The 19,480-nt window shown below is 38.4% G+C and overlaps 1 protein-coding gene across 2 annotated transcripts; it reads left to right on the forward strand.

Annotated features, from left to right (window-relative positions):
• The first annotated feature begins 5,571 nt into the window (after nucleotides 1-5,571).
• On the forward strand, nucleotides 5,572-16,105 carry LOC128491077 (TRPM8 channel-associated factor homolog). Of its 2 annotated transcripts, none has more exons than XM_053463248.1 (8): nucleotides 5,572-5,651; nucleotides 8,009-8,630; nucleotides 10,023-10,987; nucleotides 11,276-11,370; nucleotides 12,602-12,815; nucleotides 13,684-13,923; nucleotides 14,283-14,620; nucleotides 15,626-16,105. In XM_053463248.1, the coding sequence occupies exons 2-8, from the start codon at nucleotides 8,014-8,016 to the stop codon at nucleotides 15,881-15,883; spliced, it is 2,727 nt and encodes a 908-aa protein (XP_053319223.1). In that variant the 5' UTR covers nucleotides 5,572-5,651; nucleotides 8,009-8,013; the 3' UTR covers nucleotides 15,884-16,105. The 2 variants fall into 2 exon arrangements, with proteins under 2 accessions (XP_053319223.1, XP_053319224.1); XM_053463249.1 differs by having other exon boundaries at nucleotides 5,641-5,742.
• The last annotated feature ends 3,375 nt before the right edge of the window (nucleotides 16,106-19,480 follow it).

Raw genomic sequence — 19,480 nt, forward strand, 5'->3', positions numbered from 1 at the left:
CCATCAAACCATATATTTTTGAAAACTAGACACCCCAAGGTACTTAAAATGGTAGTATTTAACCCTTTCCATGCATCAGATTCTACCACCAGCCTTTGCCACACTTTGTGATAGTATTTTTTTTGGTATTTTTTTCACACAAATTGTACTTTAGGTATAAGTTTATAGCTCCAGGTATATGTCACTATCAAACAACACCCCAATGTGTGTTCAGGAACATCTCCCGAGTACAGTCATACCCAACATGTATGGGTTTGTCTGGTGTTTGGGGTTAAAATGCTACATGCCCTATCTTTGAGCCCGGCCACTCCAATTTACCCCATCAAACCATTCATTTTTTTAAATTAGACACCCCTTGGGTATTTGAAATGCTTTTATTTAAAATTTTCCATGTCAGTATTTTTGGGAAGATACAGCCCTAATTTTAGCATTTGCTCATAATAATAAACATCGAGGCATTACAGCAACACCGTTTAAGTCTCATGACATGTCAGGCACGTCATAGGTCGTTAAGTGACCGTTTTGCATGACGTGTCTGACCCGGCAATGGACGTTAAGGGGTTAAAGGTTTGGTTGTCTACATGTACCTGTTTATCTATGTTAATTTATGTTAGTTAAGTTCTGTGGCTATATGAGTCCCTGTCTTACATCAATAAACTGTTCATCCCTGCTGTACTCAATTCAAGGTAGTTGTGTGTCTACTTATTGGGTACACATAGCAGGGTTCCAAGGTGTGCATGCTGGCTGGTGCTGGAAGTTATTCCGGGGACAACAGGAGGATACATGTGGGTGATCTCTGGGAGTTACTACAGCTCTCTTGGTGAACCCGTTACATATATAATATATACCGTATTTGCTCGATTATAAGACGACCCCCCAAATCTTAATATTAATTTAGGAAAAAAAGAAAAAGCCTGAATATAAGACGACCTTATAGGAAAAAAGTTTTACCAGTAAATGTTAATTCATTTAAACTATTTTTTTAATAAAAGCTATGATTGAGAAAAATATTTTGGTTTTATTTCCTTCTATTTTCCAACCTGCCCCCCAGTTATGCACATCTGCCCCAGAAATGCCTTATACCCCCTATATGCCACTGTGCCCCCATGATATGCCTTTTAAGCCTCTAAATGCCACTGTTCCCCATGATATGCCTTTTAACCCTATATGCCACTGTGCCCCATGATATGCCTTTTAACCCTATATGCCATTCTGGCACTTAGAGGGTTAAAAGGCATATTATGGGGAAGAGTGGCATATAGGGAGGTTTAAGGCATTTCAGGAGGCAGAGTGGCGTATAGAGGGTTAAAAAGGCATTTCTGGAGGCAGAGTGGCATTAAGGGGGTTAATAGGCATTTGAGAAGTACCGGTAAGTGGGGCGGGGGGGTGTTAAATGGGGGGCATAAGGCATTTCTGGAGGCAGGGTGCCCTGTGAAATGCCTTTTAACCCCCTTAATGCCACTCTGCCTCCAGAAATGCCTTTTTAACCCTCTATACGCCACTCTGCCTGGGTCGTCTTATAATCGAGCAAATACGGTATATATATAAAACCAGCAGCTGCCCGGCATAGGTTTGTTCAGGCGGCAGGAGAATTTCTCACTCACTTACACCACTGCCTCTCTCCTCAATGTTGGGAGACAGCAGCTTAGGTGTTCAGGTGCCCTGTGCTGGCCACCCTCGTACTGACGCTCCACCATCATCACCACCAGAGTCACTTTGTCCCCTCCTTTACTGTTTCACAACTCTTTTTCTCTCCCCCATGAATTTCGGCTGTAGCAACTGAATAATTGGAAAATCACAAGGAAAACTGAGCATTGAAGGCATAGATCAAATAAATAATACATGGAAAACCTAAAACTGCAGATCACAGGTCACAGGTCGCACACCCTAAGGATCAGCCCTGGCACTCTTATTGCATCCACAGGACTTGCCCAGTACTCAGATTGCATCCAAAGATGTCTGGTAGTGTTGGTGGGAAAACAGTGCTATAATCTGCACCATAATAAATTGGTTGAGGCAAACAAAGTTTGGGGACAATGTGGTACATTTTCAAGTGAGTAATTAATATCTGTAAGAAACTAAAAATACAGCGCTGATATTCCAAAAATAAAGAAATAATGTGTAAAAGAGACAAATATAAAATACAGAAAAATAAATTAATATCTAGTGAAATAATAACTCATGTGAAATATAAACTACTACCCCTCAAAAGAATAAACGTAGTTAAAGTAATTAAATCTGAACAAAATATGTGAATTTAAAAAGTAATTACCGGTCTTATATCTATCAATGAGGAGAGATAAAAGAGGAAGATGGGAGATAGTGTTCAATATTTTTACTTATAGTTAGTAAAGAAGCTAGTCCTGAGGATTTAAGGAGTTCCACTTGTTTGGGGAAATCTATAAAGGCAGAAAATTAGCTAAAAGAAGACAGCGCTGAGACAAAATACAAGTATAAAAAAATATATATTTTATTATAAAAAAAACACAAGAAAAGACAAAATATATATATATATATATATACACACAGGCAAAAAATAAATGAAATGATATATATATACACAGGGTCAAATAATGAATGACACGTCTTGTACAAAAATGAAAATGTCAAGCAATCATATCACAAAAAAGGAAAAATAAACATACAACAAAGTTTTAAAAATAAAATTGAGAATAAAACTCACTGTTGACTTGGTTACGCCTGGCCAGGCTTGGCGCCGTTATGCAGGACGCGTTTCGTTCCAAAGACTTCTTTAGCTGCAGAAAAGGCGCATGATTAAAAACTTAAAAACATTAAAAACTTTGTTGTATGTTTATTTTTCCTTTTTTTGGACATATTTTTGTGATATGATTGCTTGACATTTACATTTTTGTACAAGCTGTGTCATTCATTATTTGACCCTGTGTATATATATCATTTCATTTATTACCGTATTTGCCTGTGTATATATATAATTTTCTTTTCTTTTATAATAAAATATATATTTTTTATTATAAAAAAACACAAGAAAAGAAAAAAATATATATATTTTTTAAGTTGTATATTGTCTCAGCGCTGTCTTCTTTTAGCTAATTGATAGGTGTGCTGTAATCTGTCCCTGGACATAATGGAAAAGGCAAGGCTCCAAGTTGCCTGCAGTCACAGGAGCAGAGATACTCTGTACAGCTAGGAGGAGTTACAAATAGAAAAGCCAGGAGATGCGTTGAATATGAGAGAGGGGAATTCCAAGTGGGGATTGAGAAAGGTATTGAAACAAAGAGCTGTATATTGTGAACGGGGAGATGATGTTTAACATTACATTACAAGTCAATACTGAATATTGTTGTTTGGCCTCCAAGTGAAGGCATCATTTAGTGTTAATGGCCGATCTATGTTTTCTTTTTTTTTTGTAAAACCAATTAAAACATTTTACTGAAAAAAAGCCCAAAGAGTAGCACTGGGTGACTACCAGCCTGTGTACATCCAGCGCTCCTACAACTGTGGCTGTGCTTAGTAATGGACCCAGCGGCACCTCATACATGCCTTTCTGGGTTTTATATGTGAGCCCCTGTGGGCTTCCCATATTCAATTCCAGGAGAGGCCATTGTGCCCTTGCAAAAGGCACGCTCAGACAAATACATTTCTAAAAATACATGTATTTAAAAAAAAAGGGGTTTATGAACTGCAACTCCTATCACCCCTCCACTTACAAGCAGAAACACCAGGGATAAAAAAAAGAATGCCATACTTATGAGAATGTACCGTTTTATCTTTCTATTTCTTTACTACAATTATGGGATTTAAAGGGGAACTCCCACTATCTTGCCCATTTATTTTAATTAAAGCACTATTTATGTAAGTATTATGTACTTACTTTATCTTAAACCCGCTTTAAAACTGCTAATCTTACATACTCTTACTGTTTAACACGAGTACTTGCATATTGAAAGTTCTCTAATTTATGTTGTAACAAATATTAATCTCCCAACACAGTGGGGTTCATCTTGAGTAAACCAGTTTCAAGGAATTACACTAGTGGCAAAACCGGAATGTCCAGGAATTGCCTACATCAAAGGGCTATCTCTCTACCAGGTGGGAACAACAAACAGGAGATACAATCTCTATACATTGTCTCCTACAACAAAATAACTGCAGGAGATTGTATCTGGGCTGATGACTAGCTGAAGATGACAAGCTGGAGACAGGAGATAATATCAACATTCCAGAGACCCACCCTGAATTTGCCCTGAAGACCATCAACTTCACTGTGGGGGAAGTCTTAGGATAACATCAAGGTGACAGGGACACCCCATCATTACATGTACACACAGAGTCACTAGCATAGTGTAGTTAGAGTCATAGAACCTTGTATTTCAGACGCTTCTCTGGATACTCACATACATGTATTTGTTATTTTAATAAACATATTGTCTTAAGCCACATGTGTAAGTGGAGTTTCATACAAAGAGGAATCAGTGGTATTTAAAGGAAAGCCGGACGGGTTAGGGTTATAAATCCCGGTATTTAAGGGGCTTTTCAACATATGTACATATGTTGCTTTTCCGGTGTCTACACGTTAAGGTTTGTAAACTATTCCTGATGTGTTTTGTTACTAATATAACATACCATTTTAGCCTCAGGTTCATTTATATATTCCATATTTAAATGGCAGGGTGAGGGAAAGGCAGATACGGTATATTTGGACAGGAAATTATTAATTGGCTGCTGCCAACCTCAGTTTTAAGGTAAATTTTCAATAATTTGTTTTTCCCAAACAGTGACTGATAAGCAAACAGTACAAGCCAAAAGGTACTATTAGTGAATTAATTCACTTATGTGAAAAACCATCATGGTGACAGATCCGCTTTAATCTGAATTTAAACCTCATTGCTTTCTTATTTTGGGTATAAAAACTATTACTGTTCTCTAATAAGGTCCCTGAATGGTATGTTAGAATACAGCTGGTGTTGTGTGTGTGATGATATAGAATGTTTAAAAGTATCAGTAAATCAGTAAAACTGTGTGTAGTGGTTTAGAAACATAGATACATTTATTAAAACAAATACAAAAAAATAAATACAAAAAATAGGGTCAGCTGCAGGGCCCTTGCAGCTAGACGCTAAAATAAATTGCATAAAATAACTTTCCTATAAGATCTATGATAAAATAGGTATAAAATGGGGAGGAAAAAAAAAAACTGGTTATTAAAATAATACAATATGCTCAAGGCAGTTGATTATAACATCAAGAGATAATGTCTCTTGTGTGAAATATGTACAAATTTCATATAGTTGGTTTCTATAAATATATCCATTTGCTTTAGGTTGTAAAGGGTACACAACCTTATCTCAATACCAGTTCTCATTTGGTCCTACCCTCTATATTGTTGAGCTACCTATCCTGTAACGCTTTCTTATTTTAGATAGTATAAGGGCCCTTTCCAGCAATCTCGCATCTACGTGCTGTACCCTTTCTGTCATCATACTCTGTCCTTCATCTCTCCATATCTTGCTATTCTCTTCCCTCCCTTACCACATCCCACAGTACTGCCTACTCCAGCACGGATGCAACTACTTTATGAGCTGTCAGTGCCACACCCCTTCCCTGCATAAATACTGTGTGTTGTACAGCTGTGGTTGCAGTTCAATCTCGTCTCATCTTTGGCATTACACGTATGTATTTTGTATGTATCCTGTGTTACGCCTTAGTCTGTCTGTATGAGCTATTTGTTTTCACTTACAGGTGTTTGATTTTATAACATAGGTAAGCAACGGTCAGAGTAACCTGTGAGTAACGAGTAGAAACTTAGAGAGTGGGTTATCTCAAAGTTATGATCAGTACTTTTGTGTTATAGGGGTTCAATGTACATTTATTGGACTGTAAACCAAGAAACATATACATGGTTTTATGCATGCAAAGTGTGTACTCATGCCTCGTTACTCAAATATTTAACAAGAGAAATTATTGGTAAAAAAAAGTGCATTTGTATCAAATTATGTAGCGTTTATTTTGTATTATTATTTCCAGCTGTAGAATTTAAGCATTGGTTCAGTTGAGCGTGGGTAAAAGTCTGGAAATATTATTATAATGTACAATGAACATTGTAAAACCTGTCTGTAGAGTAGAACCTCTTTCTTGGAATGTCTCTTTTGTTGTACAACGTTATCTAATCTTTATCTAATAATTTGATTACCCAGTCTCTTATTTTTCTAAATCCTTCTGTGGGGACATTACATAAAGTTTTGATTTAGTGACATCACATTTGATTTCCCCCATCTCCAGATACAAAAGAATCCTTCAAAATTAAAATGAAGCTATTTTAGTTCCGGAAGTAGCCTCCTCTTTATCTTCAATGTATTCAACGTAGTATTTCGACAGATAATTTGCGAGATGTCTGCCATCAGTTTCTTCAGTGGTGATGATATATCTGGGACAGGTTTTAAGTAGCACCTTCCAGGACGCCATTTCCTAGTTCTCCTCTCAGAAGGACAGGCGGCACCAGTACAATGTGCTATGTAAGGCTATCCCCTCTAGTGTTCATGGCCCAGTTGTGGAGATCAGAGATCTCTATTGTAAGCACCATATTAAGCAGAGGCACGCCATGGAGGTTGATTACCCAACAGAGTGATCTTCCTCCATTTTGTGCCAGAGATCTTCCACACCACAATACACCAGTAGTTTTCTTTCAGCTTGCCACCTTTAGTAAGCGTACCCACTTTTTTAAAAAGGTTTTTAGGGGGTGCGTCATTTTCTTTTTACATTACTTTACCGTTGATGTATTTGAAAACCACTTTTTGATTTACCCTACTTTCTTTTGCAGTCGTTTTCTTATTTACCTGATTTCTTTTTTTATGGCATTATAAGACTCATACCACTTAAAGGATGTTTTGTCAATTCTAATAGAAAAAAAAATCATTTTTAAAACAGGAAGGATCCAAAAGTTACTTTTCCTTGCCTTACTTCATAATGAACGTATTATATGGCGTATGAATGGTTTGCTTCTTGTGTGCTAAGAGTTTAGAAACACACATACAGAAACAGACATTAGTTGCATTACAGCTAAACATTACTACAGAAAGTGGAAAAATGTTTGTCATGGCCACATAAAGATAATGTAGTGAAATACACATTGATGTCAAGGATGTCACCAAATAAGTATTTATTTAGATAAAAAGTCTGAATATGTATAGCTTGGAGGAAAGAAGAGGGAGGGGAGATGTGAAAGAAACAAATGACTGGATGTATAGCACAAGGTGGAGAATCAATACCAACAATCTAAAACTAGAGGCTTAGTGGCTTAGATGTAATGTAAGGAAGTTTTGTTTTACTGAGATTTATATTACTGGAACAGCCTCCCAGCAGAAGTGGTAGATGCAAATACAGCAAGGGCATTTAAAAATGCACATGATAAGAATAAAGCTATCCTGAACCTGAGATGATACTAGGTATTGATTAAGGTCTGAATCCTTACATGATGAAAACTGGGTAGACTAGATGAGGCAAATGATTCTTATCTTGTCTCCGTCCAGTTAAGAGATGTGAACTTTTTAAAAGCTAGAGCTATTTCAAAGTATGTTACATAGTTAATCAAGTTGGAAAATGGCACAGAGTCCATCTAGTAGAACATGTTATTAATCCAGAAGAACTCAGTGGTATATTGTGGTGCGTCAGCCATCTGGCACAAAACATGGGGGAAGATCACTCTATTGGGTAATCAACCTTCATGTTGCCACTCTGCTCAATAGGGTTCTTAAAAGAGAGAGATCTGATCTATTTAGCTTTTTCCCAATAATCATTTGGGTGGCATTTTAAAAATATCATTTTGATGATAAAAAAAATGTAAAAGACATACACTAACACTGAAATTTTTTTGTAAACTTATACCATTGCCTATTGAGTGTTTCATTGAAATATGTTTAGGGAATTTTGAGTCAAGAAAAACTAGATGGTTCTTATCTGCTGTCAGATTCTATGTTTCAGTTGTTCTGCTGCCTTCCACTCATCTGATGACTTTGTTTCTTAACAATAGGGAACATGGCATTTAATGAAGATTACCGTTCACTGGTTCGGGGTATCGCATGCCTGGATTTCACAGGAAACTGCGTACCCTGCAAATTGCTTCTTAATGGAGACTCCGCATTTCCTATTCTTGTGACTCCTGCAGAAGATGTTCTCATAGCTGCATCTCGGTATGGGAAGGGTAGACTGGTGGTTTTGGCTCATGAGTCCTATTTGATGAACCCCCAGTTTACAGGCTTCTTGCAGAATGCAGTGTCCTGGCTAAGTCCATGCCCTGGAGCAGTAATTGGAGTCCACAACAGTTTGGAACCTCTGGCAAAGAATCTCTCTGCTTCAGGATGGAATGTGCAAACAACTCCTGGTCTCACGCAGGGTCTTGGAGTCCTATGCACTACTGGCTATGATGATAATCAAGCTAAGGAGATAATATCCTTCTTGCATGAAGGTGGAGGTCTGCTAATTGGAGCAGAGGCCTGGCACTGGGCAAACAGCTACAGCAGTGACAATGTTTTGCAAATGTTTCCTGGAAACAAAATAGTATCAGTGTCTGGTATTTACTTTACTGGTAAATATGGAGAGAAAGGAACATTTAGTGTTAGTGAAAGTATACCGTGGAGCCCATTGTACACAGAGTAAGTATATGCGCATTCATTTCTTCATTTTTACTACTGTATACCTGTAAGGTATAATTACTGTTAGTGATTGATATCTAAATACTGTTATTATGTAATTTTTGTTATGTAATTCTTGTTTCTGGATTTTGAATATCATTTACCGATCTTTAGGTTTTAAATTTAGTTTTTATTATTTAACTTCACACCTACCAACTGGTGTAACATAGACATTGTGAAAATTAACATCCACACTAACATACATACATACATATAACCAATGATAACACCACACACTCGCACATGCTTACACTATACACTATTACATGCTCACTGTAATGACATACAGTAACACATTCATGCTAACACCATACACTAACATGCATACTCTATTACCGTTCAGTAACACATACTCACTCTGACATCATATACTAAGGGTGCATACATATAGACAAACACACACAACATCAGTGCTGCCACTCGACTACTGCGGGGTCACGTAACACAGCCATATCTCCATAACTCACATGTTCTTTTACATTGAATTACCCAAACCAGGACCAATATCTCTAAATAATAAAAGCAGTCTGCAGACTGTACAACAAGAGTTATGACTACATATTTTATTTAGTAGGTATATGAAAAGGCATAGCTTTCTACTAGTCATTGCACACTGGACCACACTAACTAAAAAATTTACCAAACCAAACTAAGATACCACAAATCACAAAGGAGTGAATATGATCTATAAACCACTACTCTTGATTAGTGAGGTTGATTGTGCTTCATGCCTCCCTGATGTGATCTCTTCAGCTATTTTAGGCCACTAACACAGAATATACTCCCATGGATATGATCAGGTTAAAAATCTGAAGTTGTTTTGGTAAATTGGATGCAAAACTGTAAGTGGAGTGATTTTCTTAGGGTACACTTAAGTATTCTAATTGTATAATAATATTAATAATAGTCAATTAATACTCCCAGCATAGTCTCTATGTGGGATCAGCCAAAGAGTTTTGCGTGTTCTTTAGCTTTAACTTTTGTACCCAATGTACCCACACTTTCAGTAGGGCTATTCCAAACCCTAGCAAGATATTCCCAATATATAGGTTATAATGTATAATTAAAAATAATAATTTAAATGGTCTTTATAATCATGATGCTAAAAAATGCCCATCTCAATAAAATTAATTAGACATGACTTTAAGATATAACTCATGTCACATGAATGTGAAACCTCCTAAAGAGTTGCAGCTATTAAGTCATCCTCAGAAAATAATATATGCTGGTGATTCTACTTCATTGTACGATTTTTACTATTCTGCATTCGCTTAGTACGGCTAATGGATTGTTTTTTTACATGTAGTCTGTGGAGTAATTATTACTGTATTACCAGAGTGTCTTCTCTTACAGTGTCAACTTTTCCCAGGATTTGGAGCATCTTTGTCAAGGTGTGCCCCAGTTAGACATCAGCGGTTCAAGTGTCCCCTCAGAGCTTCTGCTTCATGGACCTTTGGCATTTCCAGTTGGATTGAGCAACAGCAATCAGTGTTTTTTTGCTGCTACATATTATGGAAGAGGACGTGTGGTTGTGGGGACACATGAAGGTTACCTAGCTAAACCAGAGCTAAAAACATTCATGCTGAATGCCATATCATGGCTGGGCATAGGGAGAAAGGGAATTATTGGTGTTCATCAGGATCAGGCTTCATTTGCTAAAATCTTGAAGCAAGAGGGTATCAATTGTGAAATATCAAATTTAGTTCCAGGCCTCAGTGTGTATTGTTGTGAGTCATACAGTGACACTGAGGCAGCAAGCATCCAGCGGTTTGTAGCGGAGGGAGGAGGCCTCCTTATTGCCGGCCATGCATGGTATTGGTCTTATGGAAAGTCAGGACAAAATGTACTTACCAATTACCCAGGAAATAAAATTCTGAATAAGTTTGGAATTAGCATCCTTGAGAAGACTGTTCCTCAAGGTATCTATAAGACATTAGACCCTGAGGGTGCTGCAAGCTGCTATCACTTCCCCAAAGCATTTTGCCTACTGCAGAAGGACTTAGAAAGTGGGGCAGAAATAAAACCCCCTCTGAGCTCCTGGATGCAGAAGCTCAGACAAGATGCTTCCAGATTCATGAAGCTGCCAGCCAGCCCTCTCATTTCTTCCCAGCAGGAAAAGTTTGCTTGTCTTGTGCGGGGAAGTGTGATCCCCTGTGTTAGTAAAGAATGCCCCGTGACAAGTAACTCTAAAGAGGCTTTAATTCTTTGTTTGGCTCAGGATGTCTGCTGCCTGAATCTAGAGGACAAGCAGACACTGGATGACCTTTCTTTTCAGCATCAACCCTCAGTTACTGTGCATATAGATGCTACAAATCCAGGTAACATTTTACTACATTTGCATAAAAAGTAGTTTCTGTTGGTGGTATCTATTCAAAGCGATTATGGTGCAAACTTTGGAAAGTGGTTTTACTACTACAGCATCCATTGGATTGGTTCATTCAACTGGTTGCTATGCTGATATGTCACATTTTCATACTTTGCACTGAAATCACTTTTTATACAGTGTCCTCCTCACTTTTGGAGGCTTTGGCACACATTTCCATTACATAGCTCTTTTGTGTCACTTTGAGATATCCATATGTAGTAATGTTGATATACTTTACCAGGTGAGGATGCATGGAGAAGCACTGGACTTTATCTGCCTCCTGGAAAAACAGCAGTTATTATGTTTCCAACATCAGCTGTTGGGCAAGGTCTTCAGGTAATAACTCAAAACAATATCAGATGGAGCTGCAACTGGCATACTGCATTGAAGAGAGCAGGAGAGCGGGGTCCTGGGCTACTTGACAGGATTGAGAACCTTTTCCTATTGAGGTTAAAGTAGACAGATACACTAACGCTCAAAAGTTTGGGGTCACTTAGCTGTTTTCATGGAAAACAAGGGCATTTCAAGTTGTGTAACATAATTGTAAAATGGCTTTCTAATGATCATTTAGCCATCTAAACTTAAATTCAGATTAGTGAACACAACCTGCCATCGGAACACAGGAGTGATGGCTTCTGATAAAGGTCCTCTGTATGCCTATGAGTACATTAAAAATCAGCCATTTCCAACTACAATAGTAATTTAGAACATGAACAATGTCTACACTGTATTTCTGATCCATTTTTTCTAATGGACAATATTTATGTTTCTTTCAAACCGAAGGAAATTTCTAAGTGACCCCAGACTTTTAAATGGTAGTATAAATAAATGCATGGTGAAGAAGACGAAAGGAACATCTTGAGTTTTTGAATGTAGTGTAATGAAAGCTTGTAGGACTAGAAAGGAGGATTGGAGCTGGAGTGGAAACAGACTTGAAAGAAATGGGAGGAGGATGGAGTAAGGTTGCAAAAGCCTGGGGTCGAGGAGTTAAAAAATCTTTGTGGGTAAAAAGATTAGTATTAGACTAGAATTTGTATAATGGAAGGGATTTAAGATGGCATGGAAGCAAAGATGAAACGATAATGGTGGGAGGCAGATAAAATATTGATGTACAAGATTAAAAATATTCCTAGCTAAAGTTTGTTTTATAGATATTTTTCATTTGCAATCACGTTCAAAGGGTAGGTAGCAATCTTTAATGCTTGGATCAATACAATAGATTTACATCAAAAGTCAAAGTGGTCCTGAAAAGATCATTTTATTACTCCACAATTAAAGTGAATTTCCTTTAACAATTGTTCTGTAGCATGATAATTAATCAATAGAAAGTACCCTGTAACATTAAATTGTCCTTGCTTATTGTTGAAACAATAAGTAAGGACAGGGCCTGAGAAGTTTATGGTGTTCTGTGTTTGCCAAGGGTCTTGAAAATATTTAGTTGAGTTTTTTTTTTAGTTTTCCGTTATTGGAAAATATTTTTATATTTATAGAGCACGAGTTTATTTTGGCTAAATTTTAGTCCCCCCTAATACATTGTGCCTGTCTTAATAATTGTGGTGTTATCTAGGTGCAGGTTGGCTGTCAAACAGATGACCTAAGCTCTGCAGACAAGTTTTGTCGAGCCCCTATGGTCGTGAACAAAATGTGTGTTCTTGGTGAGAAGATTAAGATATCTTGTGTTTGGGGTGGACTCCTGTACATCATTGTCAATGCTAAGATCAAGCTGGGAATGATCCCTGTTACAGTGTATGGAGCAGAACCAGCCGCAACATACATAAAAGGTAAGTCCGGAACTATGATGTGTTGCATTGTATATAAACCAGAAAAATCCAAATTAGGTTATAAACAGCATCTGTTATTTTGTTGGTAAAAGTCTCGTTCTAACGATTAAGCCTTAATGTCACTAGTTGATTACAATTAGTATAACTGCTTCTCATTTATGGCAGGGGTTTTCAAAACAGTTTATGCTAAGTAATATGCTTTTTTAGATACATGTGAATACCCACTTGTTCTTCTCCTCTCTTGAACATTGCCAGATCAAGAGAAAACTGTTTTTAGTTAAGTCTCATATCATTACCTTCCATTATTGTGTGGTGAACAATTTATAGGGGAGGATGACTCATTGGACTTATTTTGTGTTATAACTTCCTGAGTTATGTTGTTTTATGCATTTTTCTTTTTGTATGTTATTTTTTGGGGGGAAATATTCGTTTTGTTATTTAATGGTGCTTGCAAGCCATTTTCTAGAGTTTTGTTCAGCCAATGTTATATACCAGAAGCCAATGTTATATACCAGAACATCCAATAATGAATGCCAATGAGTATTATAGTATTCAGTGCATCATCCTCAAATAGGGAACTGCAAAAGCTAAGAGAAACTAGAATATGCAGAGGGGATTAGCAATTAGTAATACATACATGTATTTGTGAATCATGACATATTGATAGTGTATAGACTTGTTGATAACAACTTTCTTCTACTTTGTTGATAACAACTTTCTTCTACTTTGTTGCAAAGTATATCATTTTTTTGTTGGCTACAATATCTTTTGGTGTCCCTGACAAGTTTCTGTTTTGTGGAAGCATCATGAAATGCCTCCTGTCACCTTGGCCTGTTGGTATAAGAGTCCAACCTATTCTTTCTTTCAGGCAAGACCAACCTCACATGCTGGAGAGAAAACATCCGTAATCTCCGACCTCCATGGGCTGAGTTAATTGCGGAAAATATCATACTGACAGTACCGTCAGAGTCAATACGCGCATTAGATGACCCAGAATCTCTATTGTCCCTTTGGGATACTTTTATGGAAGCTATAACTGAGCTTGCAGCGACTCCTAAAAAGTGTTTGCGCCCTGAGAGAATTGTAACAGATGTACAGATCTCAGCTGGTAAGTTCTCATTTAATCCACTATATACCACGTCTAAATGCAAAGATATATAAGATGCACTGCAAAATATATTTTTCCAAATGTCTTCTAATAGATTCTCAAAGATATATTACAATCACAAGCAGTGTTGTCATGACAATTATTTCTTCTGTGTGAGCACTGGCAATGCAGTTTGGACATTTAGTTTGTCATCTTTATTTGAAGCTTGGGTATTCCTACTGTATTGAGTTCTATGGCACCCTTTGTTTATGCTTAGATGCACAGCAGCTTTGTAGGGGCTATCTTAAGTTAACCATCTCTCCTGTGTTGGGTGTCTGGAATAGACTGTAGTTTGAGTGTTGTTTTTTTTATTGGTATAGGTTGGATGCATGCTGGGTACCCCATCATGTGCCACATGGAATCTGCAAAGGCATTGACTGACCTTGAGAGCATCAAGAAATCAGGCCTATGGGGACCCATACATGAGCTTGGTCATAATCAGCAGAGAGGTTATTGGGAGTTCCCCCCACATACCACAGAAGCCACATGTAACCTATGGTCTGTTTATGTACATGAGACCGTCCTGGGAATCCCACGAGATCAAGCTCATAATAGCCTACAGCCAAACAACAGGGATGAACGAATCAAAGCCTATCTGAAAAATGGAACTATCTTAGACGAATGGTCTGTGTGGACTGCACTGGAAACTTATCTTCAGGTATCTGTCAGCAAGAGTCAGCATTAAGACAATGTAAAAGTGTGCAGTGTGAGTGTTGTTACACAGATAGTATTTGACACTATGTGATCACCACATAGGGAAGTCAGACAGCAGACCACTTTTAGGATACATATCTGAATACCTGGGACCTCTCCAGGTTTCGACTAAGGACCGTTTCTCTGGGTCTCCAGGTCACTACGGGGAAACTGTAGCGGCGTCACTGCACTCCCTGCCCACTTCCTCATTAAAAATATTGTGTGTCCCAAGTGTTCTGCAGCCCTGTTATCACAATAATGTGCACAGAAACAGCAGAACATGGATTTATACATACCATATTCACTTTTTTACTGCCCGAGTACTGGTCCCATGTTACATTATACGCACTTGCAGCACAGTCAGTCATATGAATACATTACATACATTTTCACAAACCATGTATTTATTTTAAAATAGAACCTTACCTTGGTATTTGGCATTAGAGTTATACTGCAAAAAGTAAAGCAGTGAGAACGTACCCCCAAAAATGACTATACTGCTCAACCAGACAGCATCATCTACTATGCAAATTTAGATAATTTTCAGCATATCTTCATGGACTGCATCAAGCCCAGGCTGGCCATCTGGCACACCAGGCAAATGCGTTGTGGGCTGCTGGCCGATAAAAGCCACACACTAACCTGTTATGCTTAACCAGTGGCAGGGCACGTGCTGCATGCAGCGGCTGCATGAGCAAAAAACATAGCATGCAGCTGCGCATATCCAGCCGTCAGCCACACTTACATCATCAGACAGCCACTGGCCTTAAAGTGCCATGGCTGCCCTGTCATTGCCAGTCTGGCCCTGGACTGCACCATAATATTTGTTGTTCTCAGAGTAAAATAAATTAGGATCCCTCGCATCATCACAGGTGGCCGTGCTCGTTCCTGGTGGTAGATTGTAAGGTGTCATAAATCCATGATTTACAGAAGACTCTGTTATAAGTCATTTGTTTTTGTCTTATTTCAGTTACAAGAGGGCTTTGGCTGGGACCCGTTTAAACGTGTTTTCTCAGAGTATCAAACTTTCTCGAATGTCAGCAAGGACAAAAATGAGAAGATGAATCTGTGGGTGGAGACATTCTCACGAGCAGTGAATAGAAACCTCGTCCCGTTTTTCCAGGCCTGGGGATGGCCTATTGAGGATAAAACTCGCAACAAACTGTCCTCCTTAATTGAGTGGGAGAATGATCCCATGAAGACGTACACAGCAGGAATCAAAGCATAAAAACAGAAGCCTAAACAGAAACATATCTCTAGCTAATGCCAATACATTTAGTCAATATTCTGATTCTTTGTAAAATTATACAACTGGCTAATCAACAAGTACAAATTGTCAATCAACTACATTAGTAGTACATTTAAAAATAAATTGCAAATTTTTTTTGATTAAAAGCTAAAAAGGAATTTAAGGTATTCTTCAAAATAAAATTTTCAATAGCAAAAAAAATAAATAGAAGGCTTAAGAAAGAGTGTCCCTTGAGGTCAAGAGGTACACTTCCTAGGTGGGTTGCGTGGGGTGTGCTTTTCACTTGTTAAATAGTGTTTTGCCTGTTTCAGTCTCTCATTGGACTGCCCAGTACTGAATGTTACTAGTCCTCTACTATTGGCCCATAAATGAAGCATCCTTTCAGGGAGGCAACATGTACTATCCAGTCCTGCCCAACAAATATATACTAAACCAGACTGCAGAGAAAAAAAAACATGAAAAGGGCAAAACGCATCCAGTCAGCAAGTATACTGTACAATGCCTAGCCTTCTTGTTACTTTATACACCCTATCAATGTTTTTAGCCATTTGAGAACCTTGGTACTATGCACCCGGCCTCCACACCTTTTGGGCTCCTCCACCGAGTAGGTCTGAAGCAAAGAAGCAATGGCTTTTCCAGATATTATGTTTTCAAGAGCAAGAAAGGGCACAGGCAATTTGGAATCTAAGATTAGCAATTAACTAGCGTTAACCATCCTGGAAAAGGCAGGGTTTGCCTGTCTACACTGAAATGTGCAGATCAAACAATAAAAAATCAATACCTTAAATCCATAGCCTATAAGAAAGCCTGTACACTACTCCTTTACTAAATATATGGCACTGAATTAGGAGTTACATGGGCATAGCTTATCCAAGCATATATTTTACCTTTCATTACAATAATTGTCACATGAAATACTCTGCCAGCTAAACCACATTGGCTGTAATGAGCTTCCGCTGTGGCAACAATCTACATTAATATCAATTGGAAGGTTTCCTTTGATGTTATCGGATGCACAGTAGCTGAAAGGTGGAATCAATGTACTCTGTGCTATTATGAGACCACCATACAGTATGTGTCCATCATTGAAATCACATGCAACATATTTTTGCTCTCTCATTTTTCTCTTCTCTCTTTTCCCTCACTCCCTTTTCTCTATCCTTTATTCTTCCCTCTACCCTATTTCCCCTTATAGTCTCCCCTCTCTCTGTCTTTTTTAAAGTTTTCCCCCCACCATGCACACAACATGCACCCAACCTAGCACCCAAACACTTGCCACCCCACACACAACAGTATACGGCAGCACTTTACCACAAAATACACTTAGACATAGACACACACTCCTCTGCACCACTAACTCTAGGCTCATCCCTGACACTCTTAACATCATACGCTAATGTACTCATTCAGACCCTATATGCTGACTCACACACTGATGCTAATACCATACATCAGCACACACTTCTAACACTATACACTAATACACCACACGCTAACGCTAACATCACACACTAATGCTCATAAACTCACTCTAACACACATACATTAATACATACATACACGCTCCCCAACACCATAAATTAGCACTCGCTCTAACACTAAAGACTTACACTAACGACTTACACTGTTTAGTAACGCAGCTCATGCCCGGTGTGTAAGCAAATACCCTATGTGACAAACAACAGTATTCAGCAGCAGTGCCCAAACATGCACTCAATGTCCAGGTGATCTCTCAGGTGGGGAGGGCCCTTCAGTTGCCAAAGGAGAACATATTGCCAGAAAGACCACATAATTCATAACAATCCACATGGCATGTCTGATATCTCTAGAAATGCTTGGTGCTTAGCAATCTTCCCACCTATATTTACTTATTTATTTACCATTGCTTGAACTCCAATGTTGCCTGGAAGATGGCTGAAAAAACAATGGAGCGCTGAGCATTTCCAGAGACTCAAACGGTAAGCGCTGGAGTCCAAAGTTACAGCTTTGCTTACATTTATAATAATGTAATATAATAATGTATAGTAGCCTATATTCATATTAAATTTAGAATAAAGCAAAATAACTCCCATAATAATTTCAATTGAACTCATAGAAAGCAATTGTTTTTTTAAATACTCTTGTTTCAAAACCATGATTAAGTTGCAGTTAAGTTCACAGAAGTCTTGCTAAAATTCCTATAACAAAACTTTCATGGTATTGACTGAAATGCAAGTGTTAAAATGAATACAGAGAATCTCAAACAAATATCGTGCTGGTCCCGCACCCCTTTACGCTACTTTATATTGAGTGAATAAATATTCCAATATATATCATTTAGCCACTAGGTGTCACAAAAGCAAAATCTACACTAACTGGCCACTTTATTAGGTACACCTTGGTAGTAACAGGTTGGACCCCCTTTTGCCTTCACAGCTGCCTTCATTCCTCGTGGCATACTTTCTACAAGGTGCTGGAAACATTCGTCAGAGATTTTGCTCCGTGTAGACATGATGGCATCACGCAGTTGCTGCAGATTTGTCGGCTGCAAATCCATGATGCGGATCACCCGTACCCCAAATGTGCGTGACTGTGGAGGCCATTGGAGTTACCGTGAACTCATTGTCATGTTCACGAAACCAGTTTGAGATGATATGAGCTTTGTGACATGGTGCATTATCCTGCTGGAAGTAGGAAGGGATGGACATGGTCAGCAACAGTACTCAGGTAGGCTGTCGTGTTTAAACAATGCTCGAATGGTACTAAGGGGCCCAAAGTGTGCCAAGACAATGTCCCCCACACCATTACACTACCACCACTAGCCTGAACCGTTGATACAAGGCAGGATGGATCCATGCTTTCATATTGTTTATGCCAAAGTCTGACCCTGCCATCTGGATGTCGCAGCTGGAATCAGACCAGGCAACGTTCTTCCAGTCTTCCATTGTCCAATTTTGGTGAGCCTGTGCAAATTGTAGCCTCAGTTTCCTGTTCTCAGCTGACAGGATTGGCATCCCCGGGTGGCCTTCTGCTGCTGTAACCCATCTGCTTCAAGGTTTGACGTGCTGTGCGTTTAGAGATGGTATTCTGCATACCTTGGTTGTAACGAGTGGTTATTTGAATTACTACTCTAACCAGTCTGCCCATTCTCCTCTGACCTCTGACATCAACAAGGCATTTAATTAGTACATTTATATTATATTGTAGTTTTCCATCTCTTTTGAATGTGGTTATAAAGGCATAACCCATATTAAAGTACACAATGGGGTCCAGAGCATGTATGTAAAAGAAAATATACTTAGAGTAAGGCTCTGCCTTTTATTTCCACCACTTTTCCAAAGATGAACTGACGTGCTTGTGTCATGCTGTCATATGTTCATTCTTGCAAAGCGAGCATACGTAAACAGGGGAATAGTTGTGTTGCAACTGTGTCCTTACTCTAGTGTGTCCTTAAGCTGAATGTCCTTACAATGGGGTGTGCCTGGATGTCTTTTAGAAGACATCTCTCTACACTAGGGGTCACAAAAGTCGAATATACCGGTATATTATCTTTTTATTTATTAAGCGCCAACAAATTACACAGCGCTGCACAAGTTT

The sequence above is a fragment of the Spea bombifrons genome, chromosome 4 (assembly GCF_027358695.1).
Source record: "Spea bombifrons isolate aSpeBom1 chromosome 4, aSpeBom1.2.pri, whole genome shotgun sequence".
Classification (NCBI taxonomy): Eukaryota; Metazoa; Chordata; class Amphibia; order Anura; family Pelobatidae; genus Spea; species Spea bombifrons.